General features: G+C 46.1%; 1 protein-coding gene across 1 annotated transcript in view; it reads right to left on the bottom strand.

Annotated features, from left to right (window-relative positions):
• Positions 1 to 13,249, bottom strand: part of ADGRB1 (adhesion G protein-coupled receptor B1) — a gene marked incomplete at both ends in the record, with an annotated part of 182,665 nt that overhangs the window by 110,956 nt on the left and 58,460 nt on the right. Inside the window, 6 exons of the mRNA XM_082755085.1 lie at positions 698 to 841; positions 1,718 to 1,826; positions 6,073 to 6,141; positions 7,185 to 7,379; positions 8,158 to 8,264; positions 9,816 to 9,917. Coding sequence (XP_082611211.1) covers positions 698 to 841; positions 1,718 to 1,826; positions 6,073 to 6,141; positions 7,185 to 7,379; positions 8,158 to 8,264; positions 9,816 to 9,917 — 726 coding nt within the window. The remainder of the gene's footprint in view (positions 1 to 697; positions 842 to 1,717; positions 1,827 to 6,072; positions 6,142 to 7,184; positions 7,380 to 8,157; positions 8,265 to 9,815; positions 9,918 to 13,249) is intronic.

Here is a 13,249-nt window from a genome sequence, read left to right as displayed (position 1 = left end):
TCCCAAGATGTCAAAGGATCTTGGCTGTGATAGAGCTGGAGGTTTGTAAGCTTCAGCTGCTCATCCTTAGATGGCTCTTCCAGGACCAGATCCAGTCTTGGAGGACACTTACAGCACTGTTTGCTTACATGGCTGTTCCCCTATTACATCTGCCTTTCCGTGCTCATTAACTGTACCTATAAGGTACCAACAGAGACAACGACTTGTGCTTTCCCATATTAGAAAGCCAGCATATTCAAGGAGGCCTGAGAGACTCATTTCAACATGCCCTGCAGATGATTGTGGATGGAGCTCAGAACCCATATGCACCAAGAAATGAGCAACCCTGTGCAGACACAAGTTTTCTTTTCACTTCTTTGCAGGTTCAGAAGCCTTGTAAGAAGCAATCATCAAGATAGCATTGCCCTGATTTTTTTGTGCTGACTCTTGCTCTGTTTCAAACATGCTGCTGATTTAGGAGAAGACAAACATCCAAACCCATGCACTGAGCCTGCTCCTGAACTTGGGCAAGGCGTTCACACTTGACCTTCAGTCTGACCACATTTGAAAGCTTTATTTGCACTCAGAAGGGATATGATGAGCTTTTGTGAGCAAGCTCAGCTGGGAGGAGAGCTTGGAGACCAGCCAAATGGAAGGAACCTCTCTTAGAAAATGAAGAAGACATTTTCTCCTGGAGTGCTTTGACTGCTCTGCCTACCTGCCAGCCCCGAAGACAGGATGCTCTTGGAGACAGTGACCTTGTCCTCCGAGTTCTTGGCCCAGTCCACCATGCCCCTCCAGCCTTTCATGGGGAAGGTGATGTCAGTTGCTGCATTAGCGGGCAGCTTGTGAATGCCAAGGACTAGAGGGAAGGAACAGATAAATTCAGTAAGCAAGACCAGCCTTAATAAATTCACACATGCTGAAAAAAATGCTGGAGGAAACAGTGGGAAATCAGGTAGCAGAACCATGAGGGTGGACCTCAGTAGCTCCAGGAAGAAAGCAATCTTCTTTATGCATGAAGGAGGGAGACATGAATTGTTAAGTCTCATGCTTCTGCTCAGTGAAGAACATGTTTGCACTAAACCTGGCAAAAGAGAGGTCTTTCTGCTCCTACACCACATCTCCAGGAATGGACAGTAGTATTTGCTTTGAGAAGTACAAGAAAGAAAACCAAGACTTCTCTGGACGTGTTCTCCCAGCAGTCAGCAGACTTCCTCAGCTAGGGGTTGCATCCAGACCATCAACTTTAACAGCCACCGGTGGACCTCTCCTTTGTGCATTTTCCTAATCCCATCACGAACCCATCTGTACTTTTTGGCTTCTTGCAGCATCCTCCAGCCCCAAGCTCCATGCTGCGGTTGTGCTTACAGCATAAATCAAACGCTGCCTGCTGTTCGCCTGCTGCCTGATCACTTCATTGGCTGCTGTGTGGCTCTTGTATTAAAAAATAAAAGGAAGCAGCTTAATTCTTCCCAGTTTGTCATCTGTTCTCCATTCACAGTTCTATAGCTATCTCTCAAATCTCTCCATGACCTTCTTCAGTCTGAAGCCCTAGCTTATTTGGCGAAAAGCCACCCCATAGTTCTGTCCATCCACATTCTTCCCCAGACTATTTGATGTTCCGCCACCCACTGGCTCCCTTCCTTCCCTCCCCACCTTTCAGGTTATACATATTGCCCTGCAATTACAGCTTCCTGGGGTCTACACTCAACACAGGGAGTGCAAATCAGCTCACCCAGGTTGTCGGTCACTTGGTAGGAGTCCCGGAAATCTTTCATGCGGAATCCGATGACATCAATGAAATCCTCCACCAGCCTGAACAGCTCCTTGGCATTTGGCCCTATCTGCAGAGAGAAGGAGAATACCTGGTAGCATGGATAACAAAAAGCCCAGCATGAGTTTATCTGAAGGCAAAGATTTTTGTCCTCATACTGGTAGTGGAACAGACACTGGATATAAGGGAATATTATGGAGCTTTGGAGAATGAGGGCTGAGAAATGCTAAGGAAGCCTAGAATAAATAAAAAGATAGGAAAGAGTAATTGATGAAACTGAGTGTGGAGGGCAATATCTCAAAGCAAAGCAAAGAGAAATGTCAGAGCTTGTCTGGAGCAGGTAATCTATGGTATCATCATCTTCTTCCTCAGGTTTATCTCTACTACCAGAGACAATTTGCCCTTCCAGAGACATCTCATCGGAAAGTGAAGAGCGGTCAGTGTTGAATATCTGCCCTAAGTCAAATTCTGAGAGCCTCTATCAAGCCTTAGACCTCCCTTATCCTCAGGTACTGCAATGTTTGGTCTGAGAAACATGTTTTGGCTTCAGGAAGCCACAGACATGTAGAGTCAGAAGAAGGTTGCATATAAATAACCTACTGAGAGGGAGCCCACTAAACCTTGCCCCTTCCAGGATAGCTATTTTTATTTTTTTTTATCACCCAAAAGTTCCAGCCTACACTGTTGGCATGCACAAAGGGCAGGTTTCTAGTAGGCTGGCTTTTAGGCTTGTTGTCAGGGGGATGTCTGGGAGAACTTTTCTTACATGTGGAGAAAAAAAGCAGCACAATAGGATCTCCAGGGAGAAGCAGGGAACAGAACTGAAGGGAGGTTCACTGCTTTCCCTACCACCTGGAGCATCTCAGGGACCTTTGGATGTCTCAGTTTGGTGAGACACACTAGTAAAGAGGTGTACAGAAAGGTGGTGAGAATGGGGAGATATTTGTTGGCTTTTTCTCTTGATCTCTGTTGGATTTCCAATTGCTGTTCTTCAGTCTGAGCCTTCCTCTAGGTCAAAGATCAGGGTGACCTGGGGCACTTTAAAGATATCCAGAGTTAAATTCTCCTGGAGGGAGGGAAGATCATTCTCAAAGGCAGGAATCCAGCCCCTAAACCTTCTTCCTGAGATGAATCAGGCTGTGTTTAGTGACAAAGACATGAAAACACTGGAAGAAAAGTCTTTGAATGACTGGTTAAACCCAACACCAGAGGCACCTGCAGCCTTAAACTGCTACCTTCCAATGAGCAGGGGAAGAGGTAGAAAAGTGATGGGGGGGTAGTTTGTATATTTAATACAGTCCACCAAACCACATCTCTGACACGTTTCAGCCAGTTGTTGACCTGAGTCAGAAACCACCAGAAAGGCAGACCATATCCCAACAAAAATGGTCCAACAAGCACGTGCTTAACAAGGACTTCCAGGGCCTAATGTCAAATTCCAGGCACCGGATCACTTTTTCTCTGCAGAAAAGCACTGTGGTCCATTTTCATGCATTCCCATTCTGTTGGCAGCACCTCACTCTCCAGAAAACCAAGTTGCTTCTTGCCCAGCTGCGTTGGATCTTTGGTCTCTTTTTTCTTTCCTTTCCTGGTGTTCCCCACATGACAAGGTCATTGGCAATAGCTCTTCTTTTCCAGGCATACATAAAGCTGTTAAACAATAACCGGTTAAGCAGTGGCTGATTTCATAAAAGATAATCCACCTGCAATGAGCTCTGCTGACTGCCTGCCTTCCTCGAGGCACAATTGCCTACTGGGCTGAGCAACCACCACGGGAGGTCAAAGAAAAGCTCCTTACATTGCCTCTCTTCCATCGATTTTCATGCTTGTGGATCCTCACTGTAATTCAGACCTCCCAAGGTGGCTGATCAGAGTGGAAGGGGCAGCTGAGGACAGCAGGATAGGATGGAGGCAGAAGGAAGGCTGAGCTGGCGAGAGATGGAGAAGGAGCACAGGGGTGGCCACGCGTGTCCCTCTGTCTGGCCAGCCAAAGGAAGCTCAGTGAGAATAAAACTCTGTCAGGATCAGATCAAACAGTCCTGCCAATACAGCAGGTGTGCGCATAAGGAGCAGCAAGTGAGGAAACTAATTTTAACTGGATATGTTTATATTCTGTTATGGACTGAAATCACAAAGTCAAAGTAACCCCAAGCTACACTGGCCATTATCTATCAGGCTTCTGTCATATATGATATGACCATATTGTATGGCTAACCTTCCCAAAAAAACATGATAGCCCTTCTCTATCTGAAGTTTTTTCTTCTTTATTTTATTTATTTATTTATTATTTTTTGTTCCCTTGAACAACACCAATGCCTGGGAGTTTGCAGGACACTGGAATGTGAGACTGTAATGAAGTAGGGTTTATTTTTAATGAGCAAGTTGGGAGCCAAAACCTTCATTTCAAAAGGACTGTTTAACCTTGTGAAGCACGAAGCCTGAGTTTGCTCCATCAGCTTTAAGTGAGAAGAACAGAGACTGCTGAAGCCTCTTTGACATCCAGTGCCTGAAGACTTCTGAGGGCAGCTTCTGTCCTAAAGCCACGGTGTTGGGCTGCCATCACCATTTCCACTAAAAGAAATGCCACATAAACATTTTCTTCACGTTGATTTCATCATTGTCCTGCTGCTCATGCAGGTCACTGCAAAGCTGGCAGCATCTATAGGTGCAAAGAGATCATACAGGGAAAGCCGATGGGAACAAATTGCCACCGGGAGTAAGCTGCAGCTGTTTTTACGGGGATCAATAGGATTTCCCTGTTGTCATGACAACTCATCAGTTTCCTCTGCACTGTTCTGAAATATGTACACACACCTGGAGGCTTGAAATTGTGCATTTGGTCCCTTACTGCTCCTGAAACCAGAACGCGCCATCCAAGTGCAACGGGAAAAAAACAGATCTCAGGAGAATGGGGAGAAGGAGATGTCCACAAGGCTGCTCAGCTCCTGGTGGAGGTTTTGTTGTTGAAGGAACTGTAGCACAGCTGAGCATTTAGCTCCTGTGTCAAGTTTTGGACTACCAATGACTGTACCCCTGGTGGGAAGGTTCCTTCCCAGAAGACTTCCCTGGTTGGGGTGAATATTGATTTTTTTTTGTGTCAAATGATTTTTTTTTCTTGTTTGTTTAATACTTCCAGACCTCTCTAATGACTTTCACAGCAACGAAAGGTGGTTAAAAAGGGGCTGCCATGTTCTGATCCACACCTATGGGTACTTTCCAGAGGACTGATCTCACAAAAGCTAAGTTATTCACGTTGGCCAGGTTATTTTTTAGGCTGTGACCAAAGTGAACTGGTGTTTTTGTTCCAAGGTGCAATAATGAGGAATGGACTTGGAAGGAATGAGCATTACCATTGGCTCATTCACCAGAGTTGTTGCTGGTCTGAGGCAGAACCATTTTACTCTGAATCCCCAAAACCTGCAGCAACATGAAGACGTTGAGAAGCCCAAGAGCTTGTTAAGGGAATAGGAAAAGGAAAAGGAACAGGGACAAGCAAAGAGTGTAAATGGGACAAAAGAGACAAAGAGCAAGTGTGACATGGATAGAAAAACAAACCATGTCAACCTCTCCTCCAAGTATACAAGGGTATAGCTACAGAATTATTCAGCAGGATCCCAGTCCTTGAGATGAGAGAAAGAAACAAAAAAATATAAATGAACCCTTGATCATCTTACACTGAACAGAACAAGAAGCTCAGGTGAGCAGAGAATAGCTCTGAACTAGGAAAATCCTGCCTGTCCTGCATCTTTGTAGCCAGAAACTCAGACCCATGTAATCCCAGTGCTTTATCTTGGCAAGAGGAGGAGACGAGAATTATAAAAAGCCAAGGGTGTGATCAACTCTAAACACAGCTTGATCTCTGAGAACTATCCAAAATTTAGTATTCATCACCATTTTTCCTTTATTATTGTTATTTTTTTTTTCCTGTTACTCATGCAGAGACCCTGGCTTAGGGCTGAAATCCTGTGGCTTCCTGAGTACTCCATAAATATGACTCAGCCTGGCACTGAGCTCACCCAAAAGACCAGTTACATGTATCAGCTGTTTGGGAGTAACTCCTTCAGAGGTGGTCAACTCTGAAGCTGATCAGAGCTGACCACATCCAGTTTATTTGTGTCTTTCATCACAACAAATTATCAGAGAAGAACAGCACTAGTGGATGGAGATATTTTGTGGTCTGTGGCTGGAACAGATTCATGTTGCACACAAAGCAACATGGACAAAAGACATGTAGACCCTTAGAAATTCCCCTTGTCATGGCTTAAGCCTATGCTGAAGGCTTGACTTGCTCCACGGGGTGTGCTGAAGGTTCATACCAGCTGAGCTTCTTCCCATTTCTCTCGGTTTTCCTCTGATAAAAGGTTGCTGATGATCTGGACGAAGTTCTGGAGAAAGGAGACAAAATAAGACAAAGGAGGCTGTTAGCCACGTGTGTCCCACTCAAGGAAGGACATGAAGGTGCACAAGGAACATGTGAGCATCACCTGTGCTCCACGAGCCTTCCCAAGGTCCTGTTCCCAAAGGCTCCCGAGGCATTTCACAGGCCTCTGCCCCCAGGGATGTTAGCAGCAATTCAGGTTGCAGAAAAGCCTTTTTCCCAAGGACTTCACTCTAACTGCTATACCTGTTAAGGCACTGGACTGGGAAAATGTCTCTATTACTGAAGATTTTTAAGAGCAAATTAAACAGATGTCTGCCAGAAACTGATTAAAAACAGATGATCTTGCCTTGTATAAATCACTTCTCATCCCATTTCCTACTATTTCATATTTTTTTTTCAGCATAGGGAATCATTGTCATTTCTTCTCTGTGGCTTGCAAAGAGAAGCAGTGGTGGATCAAGAGAGTGCTACGCATGGTAGTACCTTTGTTTGACCATGCAGCATGCAGCGAGAAGGAAGGAGACAAGATATTTCAGGACCATTGATTTTTTTTTTTTTCCCCCTCTAGTTTTACCACCCGTTGCAGATCCTGTTGGGTCAGTTTAATGTTTCAAGTCATGTAGTGATGACCTATCCCAAGGGCATATCTTGTAACCACTCTGCATGCAGATGCTGAAAGTAAAATCCTAGGGTGAGAAGCACAGAGACATTTTCCCTCGTCAATATCCAGCTACCCAATATCACAGGATCATCTTACCTGTAGTCATTAGGCTGTAATCCCTTGCAAAGAGTGCTCTCATATCAATTAGACTCCCCAGTAAGTGCTATCGAGTTGAAATAGTTCAGAGTGACTTTGGTTTTCAAGTTCTGACTCTGTAAGCTGGGGAGAACCAACCTCAAAGGCAGGGTTTGTTAACATGCAGAGACACTTTGCTCACGTGGAAAATACTCCAGCTTTTCAGCAGCACTGAGTCAGCTCAAAAGGAGGTAATCAAATCTTGAGCCCTCAACCCAGCCTTTCCAGCCAGGATACACATCTCAGCTCACCTGCACATCCCCAGAAGTTGGGCTGTGATAAGCCCTACGGAAGATCTCTGTCATGTTCCTGAGTACATCAATGGTGGACAGCAAGTCCCCACTGTAGCTGGTTCCATCCTGGGAGATTTCCACAAGGTTTTGGATCACTTCTGACAGCCCGTCTACCATCAGCCCACGCTGAGCTTTGGAAAGATGTTCCCTGGTCTGAGGAGCAGAGGGAAACATGACAAACACGTCAGTGACAGTCAAAGCCCAGTTAATGAGCTCACTGTAGGAATGGCTGGGGGAAGCTTTGTGACCTTCCTTGTAATTCAGAGCACAGATTAGATGAACCTAACAATCTCTGCTGACCTGAAAGCCTGTGATATTTTTAAAATGATAGAAGAGCAAAATGTAATTTTTTGGTATGCCCACAAAGAAAAGGTTTTTTATATGTTCAGAAGAGTTATGCTACTACACAGACACTATTCTGTTGCAAACCTAAGGCCAGCTATTTTGCCCTAAAACCTTGTTTTCTTATAACCAGTCTGGAACTATTTTGGGACAGACTGCACCTCTTCCTGAAAAGAAAAGAACGGTTCTCATAAAGGCAATGCCACTTTAAGGCAATCCATGGGAAGACCAGCAGAAACAGGAAAATTAACCACAGTAACAATTGTAAAACTAATGAAAAATAAGTGGCTTATTTAAAAATGTTACAATCACAGTCATTCTTATGGATAATGTGATATGGAAGACCTGGTAAGACCTGGACTCTGTCAGGCTAGATATTAAAATAGCCAGTGGGGAACCATCCCTTGTCAATGGAGAGCCCATATATCACAAGCTAGGCAGACAAAAGCAGTAACACAAAATCAGAGAGGAGCTGGTATCTCCCTTTCATGTAGAAATGTTGCTTTCCTTCTTCTTTGTACTTCTAACAGTATAAGAAACATTTGGGGAGATCATAAACTCATCAGGTGTTGAAGTCTGTCTGCCTTACCAGCATCTGTATGTTCCTGTAATCAATAGAAACACACTTGACATAGGTTGGAGGCTCCCAGTAAGCTATCCCTTCTTCATCTAAAGTGCATCTTCGAAGGATCAGCCCTGGAAGAGGAAAGAAAAGAGCATGGGAGTGGGAGCAGTTGGATGAAAAGCCCAGCACCTTCATGGAGAACTGGTCAATGCTGGTAGCACCAAGGGCAGCAGGGGCATCTGCAATGGTGGGGAGAGGTTATGTGTGTTTTGGGAGAGGTTTTGTGCATTTGGGGAGAGGTTCTGTGTATTTTGGGAGAGGTTCTGTGCATTTTGGGAAACATTATGTGCAATTCCTCTCCTTCATTTCTTACTGAGGGGTAGGCCAATACAAGAGACGCAAATGAAAACAAAACTTAACAGCTGGGACACAGCTGGCCAAGGTAAAAGAAAGTTTAATTTGCCCATCAAAGCAAGTTTCTCCCTGCTTCTGGAAGTCCCACGAGCCTCCCCAGGCGGCACGGTCTGGTACTTGCAGCTAAACCAGCCACACTGTCTTCTGCTGCCTACACAGTCTCAACGAGCAAAAATATCCAAAACATCCATCTTTGCATCAGCTGAGAATCTCTGAAAGCTGCCCGCAGCCCTCCCCCAGGCCTTTCCTCAGCGTCAGCTTGCAGTGGGTTGTGCGGTGGCAATCACATGCCTTCGCGATGCAGAGGAACAGGAGTACCGGCGAGGAGACAGCGGACAGGAATCGCCTTGCCCAAGCAATTACTCTGCCAGAGTAATCCTCTGGGATCCACTCAGAGAGTGTCCAAGGACCAGGCATTGCTGGGTTCATAGTCCCATTGCTACTGATAAGTGGTTCAGTGTCCTATGGATATGGCTCTTCTTCTGGGCTAACATTTGGAATGACTCTGACCCTCCAAGAGTGCATGAATCGGAGAGGTCCAGGGTCTTCTCCATCCAAAAACCTCACTCAAACAGAATAAAACCTTTATGTTCATTATGGACACTGCTGCCCTATTTCTGATCCTGCCTGGGATTGAGAAACATGCATCAGGGGTCAATCTCCACCACCAGAACGTCTCCTGGAGCCTTCTTCCCTGCTTTCCACTCCCTGGGGAATGTGTGGCTGTAACCACAACAGATAACACCAGGATGCCCAGGCACTACCCCTTCCCACCACCGTGGCCAGAGCACCTGAATATAAGCAGAGAGAGTGACTCTGGTTCATAAACGGGAGTGGAAATCAGCTAAGTGTGGCTTGGCAATGCATTCCAGATTTTGTGCTTTTAGATACAAGCTTCTTCTATGGTCAGTGGGGATGGCCAAGACTAGGGGACTTGTGAAGCCCAGCCTGCTTCTGCAGAGCTATCTGTAGCAATTGGATGTACAAGCCATACCACAGCAGCCCTTGATAGTGAAGCTGGTCCAGGATTAGGCAGTGGTTGGATGGGAAACCACCTCAGAGTGTCTAATATGGATCAAAGGGTTGCTTTTAAATAGTTAGGAGCTGCAGAAATCCAGAGAGAATTCACTTAGCCTTGAGCAAAAGGCAGATAGCCCATTGATCATGCTCTCCTCCCACATCCACATTGTCCTCATCTTGGAGGCAAAGGATGAAGGATGAACTGTAGGTGGGCCATTTCCCCAGCCAAGGCATGCAGACATCCTTACCGGTGGCATTGCGAGGACACCGGACAGCTGCGGCGTCCCCAGCGGGCGTCTCCTTCCAAACCACAGAGGCAAGGCTTTCCTCATCACAGATCTCATGGGGTTCTGCAAGGCAGGAAAAACTCCATTAGTAAAGCCTCTTCCTCAGGAGGGATGTGTAAAAGGGGAAAGAGAGGAGCACGGCCTGGAGGGAAGATCTTTGTGGGGTGAAAAATGTCAAAACCACTTTAAACTCTCTGGGATTTGCTTTGCCTGTCTGCAAGCTCTGACCAGCCTGAGGATCAGCTCATTAATACACCTGTAACAACCCAGGAAAGTCCTCTTACATGCCTGCCCTGTCTCAGAGGAAAGCTGCTCTTGCTACGCCCTACTAAAGTTTTCTTCTCTCATTTCAAGGTGAGATGTCCAGCTTTTGGGGCTGAACCTCAAGGCTTCAAACTCTATTCCTTCCACCCATCGGGGTCACCACACAGGTTTGGGGCTGGATGTGGTTCAAAAGATGCTCTGCATAAATAAGTTGGAGTAGGTGCAAAGGAAATAAACAAGTAGAAAAAAAAAAAAAAAGAAAAAAAAAAAAAGAAAAAAAAAAAGTGGATATATTCCTTGGGTGGGCTTCATTCAGGCACTCTGCTACCCTTTTATCCAAGGATGCAGGAAGAATGAACAGGCTGGATTTGCATTAGCAGCTCCTTTCCAAACAGTGCTGCAGAGTCCAGGAGGACTGCAGAAATATGCAAAATATGTTTAGAGGCATTACAGAGAAAGCCCTTTGGAAAGAGAAGGCTTTTGGATGCTTTTCTGAGTAGAGGTGAGTTGGCTCCAGGGTCTGTGGGACCTGAGAAAATGCATCCATCACAGAAGGAGGTGTTCTGTTAAATGAAGGGAACCACAAGTAGTGTGCTGAAGCTATCTATCACTCCTGAGGGTTGAGAAAGGGAAAATTATATTTAATGGTTTTCAGTAACATATTTATTTACTGTGCATTTAAATCTACCAGTAAAGAGAAAGCTGAGAGCATGCCTGTGTCTGGGCAGGAGTGGCAGCTGCAAAGCCAAAGCCAAAGCCAAAGCCAAAGCCAAGGGCAACCAGCCGTGGAGCTGGGCAGCTGCCTGCTGAGCTCCCTTCCCATGTAGGAAAGCGCTGCCCGTGCCAAGGTCCAGTGATGCCAGCAGAGATGTGCCAAAGTTGCAGGGAAAACATACATTTGATATAAAGCAATAGATGGGGGCCTGGAGTTGTCATGCTGCTTCCAATGGTGGAGATGACCTTGAAGGTCTCCTTTGATAAGGGTCATGTAGATGTGATGGCATAGATCATCTTAGGGTCTGTGTCAGGAGCAAATCCCTGGGGATGGATGTACCCTGCAGAAGCTCTGGAACTAGCCAGAGCTCCAAACTGGCTATGGGGAAGGCTCCAAGCCAAGATTATGGGCATGGAAAGTCCTGCTGCTTTGAAGAACTCAGAGAGGACCCAACAAGCTGCCTACATATCTCAGCTTCTGGAGTCACGCCCCAAGACTGTGTGTCCCCAGCCCCAGCTGCATTTCAAATACAGATTCCTCCCTGGTGCATCCAGTAGACCCTGATAATGAACAAGTTATGCTCGCTGCTTGAAAACAGATGTTTCTTCCTGTTTTAAAATTCCCCTTTGAGTAATCACTATTATAATAAAATCCCAGAGGGCAAGCGGGATCCCTGCTGTGCTCTGCACATATGCAGAAACAGTCCCTGTGCCAACAGCTCACGACTTCAGTGGGTAAGGCAGAAAATGGGCAGAAAAGTGGCAGTTTTATTTCCAACCATTTGGCGAGGAGCTGTAGGACAGTAAGATGAAGCCACCCAGTTGTGACCAGCACGTGGTCGCCTACAGAGCCTGTTGTAGGGCAGGGAGCTGAATGCAAAACACCTGGCTCAGTGGTTTGGCCGTGGTCATATATTCTCCACTGGGAACTGTTGCCCACGGGAGGGTTTGGGACATGAGGTGGGAAGCTTCAAACACCCCCAGCGTGCAAAAGCATGTCTAAAAGCAGACAGGGAGCTCACATCTGACCTGCCCTTGCTCCTTCCCTGACCTCTAGAAGCTTTTCTGGCTTGCACCCCTGCAGTCTCCCTGGGGGCCGCTGAGGGATGCTGTGGATCAGAGATGCTCTTTAGAAGTACACTGATTGTCTGGCATTCTCTTGCCAGTGAGTGCAGGAGCAATTCCAAGGCCAGGAGAGAATCATTTAATCCTTTTATTTTATTTTTTATTTTATTTTATTTTTTCGTTTTCTTGATGTTGCTTCATAACAATATCCCTTTTGCCAGAGTAACCTATTTGCACCGGGAGATTTTAATAACTAACCCAATTAAGCTCAATTCTTCTGCTCAAATCAAATCATGCCGGCATTTGATACTTTCTCGAGAACAAATCGAGCGGGTTTATTTTTAGCTTCTGACGGCTCCCCGCCTTTTCCTCCCCTTGCAAATTAACAACTGCAGCAAGACCCTTCTGGTTTTGAGCCCTAGCGGGGCTCAGCGCCTTTTCCTTTTGAGTGCCATGCAGGCATTGGCCCCTGCGGACACAGAAGAAAAGATTGGGCTTGTTCTGCCAGGGCCCCAGCTGGCACATGCTGAAGCTGAACTAAATCTGCATCGCTCTGTAGACACCACCAGACGACCTGGTGCTAAGCCTCTCCGTGGCGGAGGAGAGCTTTACGGCTGAGTTAGGAGAGACTCTCACCCGCCTCTGCTAATTGAGAGGCACAGCTTGTAAGGGGAGGTGATGTCTTTTATTACAGCGGAGCTGCGAGGAGTAAATGTGCTGTTATCTTCTGGCTAAACTGGGTAAAACTTTTGTGCTGAAGTGCTTTGGCTTTTATCTGTCCTCAGCAGTTTGCACAGGGCTCCAGGGGTCAGATGTCCTGACCATCACACATCCATCCCCAAAAGCTTCTGCACCTCTCATCACAAGGACAGCCAGGACACCACCATGACAATCTCTGCCATTGCTCACCGAGAGGCTCCAACAATTAATTGCCCTCTCGGTCAAAAATCAGGGCCCGTTATGATCGATGCAGTCTGCCTGCCAACATCACACAGGCCATTGATTCCCCACCAGCAGTTTCACCAGCAGGGACTTCAACCCAGACTAAGAAAGAGAATAGAAATGGTGTGCCAGCCTGTTGTTTTACACTGCATGGAAGACAGATAGAAGCATTCCAACTTATAAGTTTTTCCTTCTGCTTATTTTTCTCATTAAAACCCAGATTTTTGTCTGTCCTGCAGCTCCCTTGTCCTCCACCAGGGCTTTTACACCCTTTTTCTCAACTGGATGCTGTTCCCATGGCTGTAGCTAGAGAAGGATGAGACTGAGCAAGGCTCTGATGGATCTGCACACATCTGTCTTTTTTTAAAAACTGCCAGTGGCATGCGGGTCTCCCAGAGGCTAGGTAAAGG

Source organism: Aythya marila, assembly GCF_965140915.1.
Source record: "Aythya marila genome assembly, chromosome: 2".
NCBI lineage: Eukaryota > Metazoa > Chordata > Aves > Anseriformes > Anatidae > Aythya > Aythya marila.
Note: the sequence above shows the minus strand (reverse complement) of the source record. Positions and strands in the feature narration are given on the sequence as shown.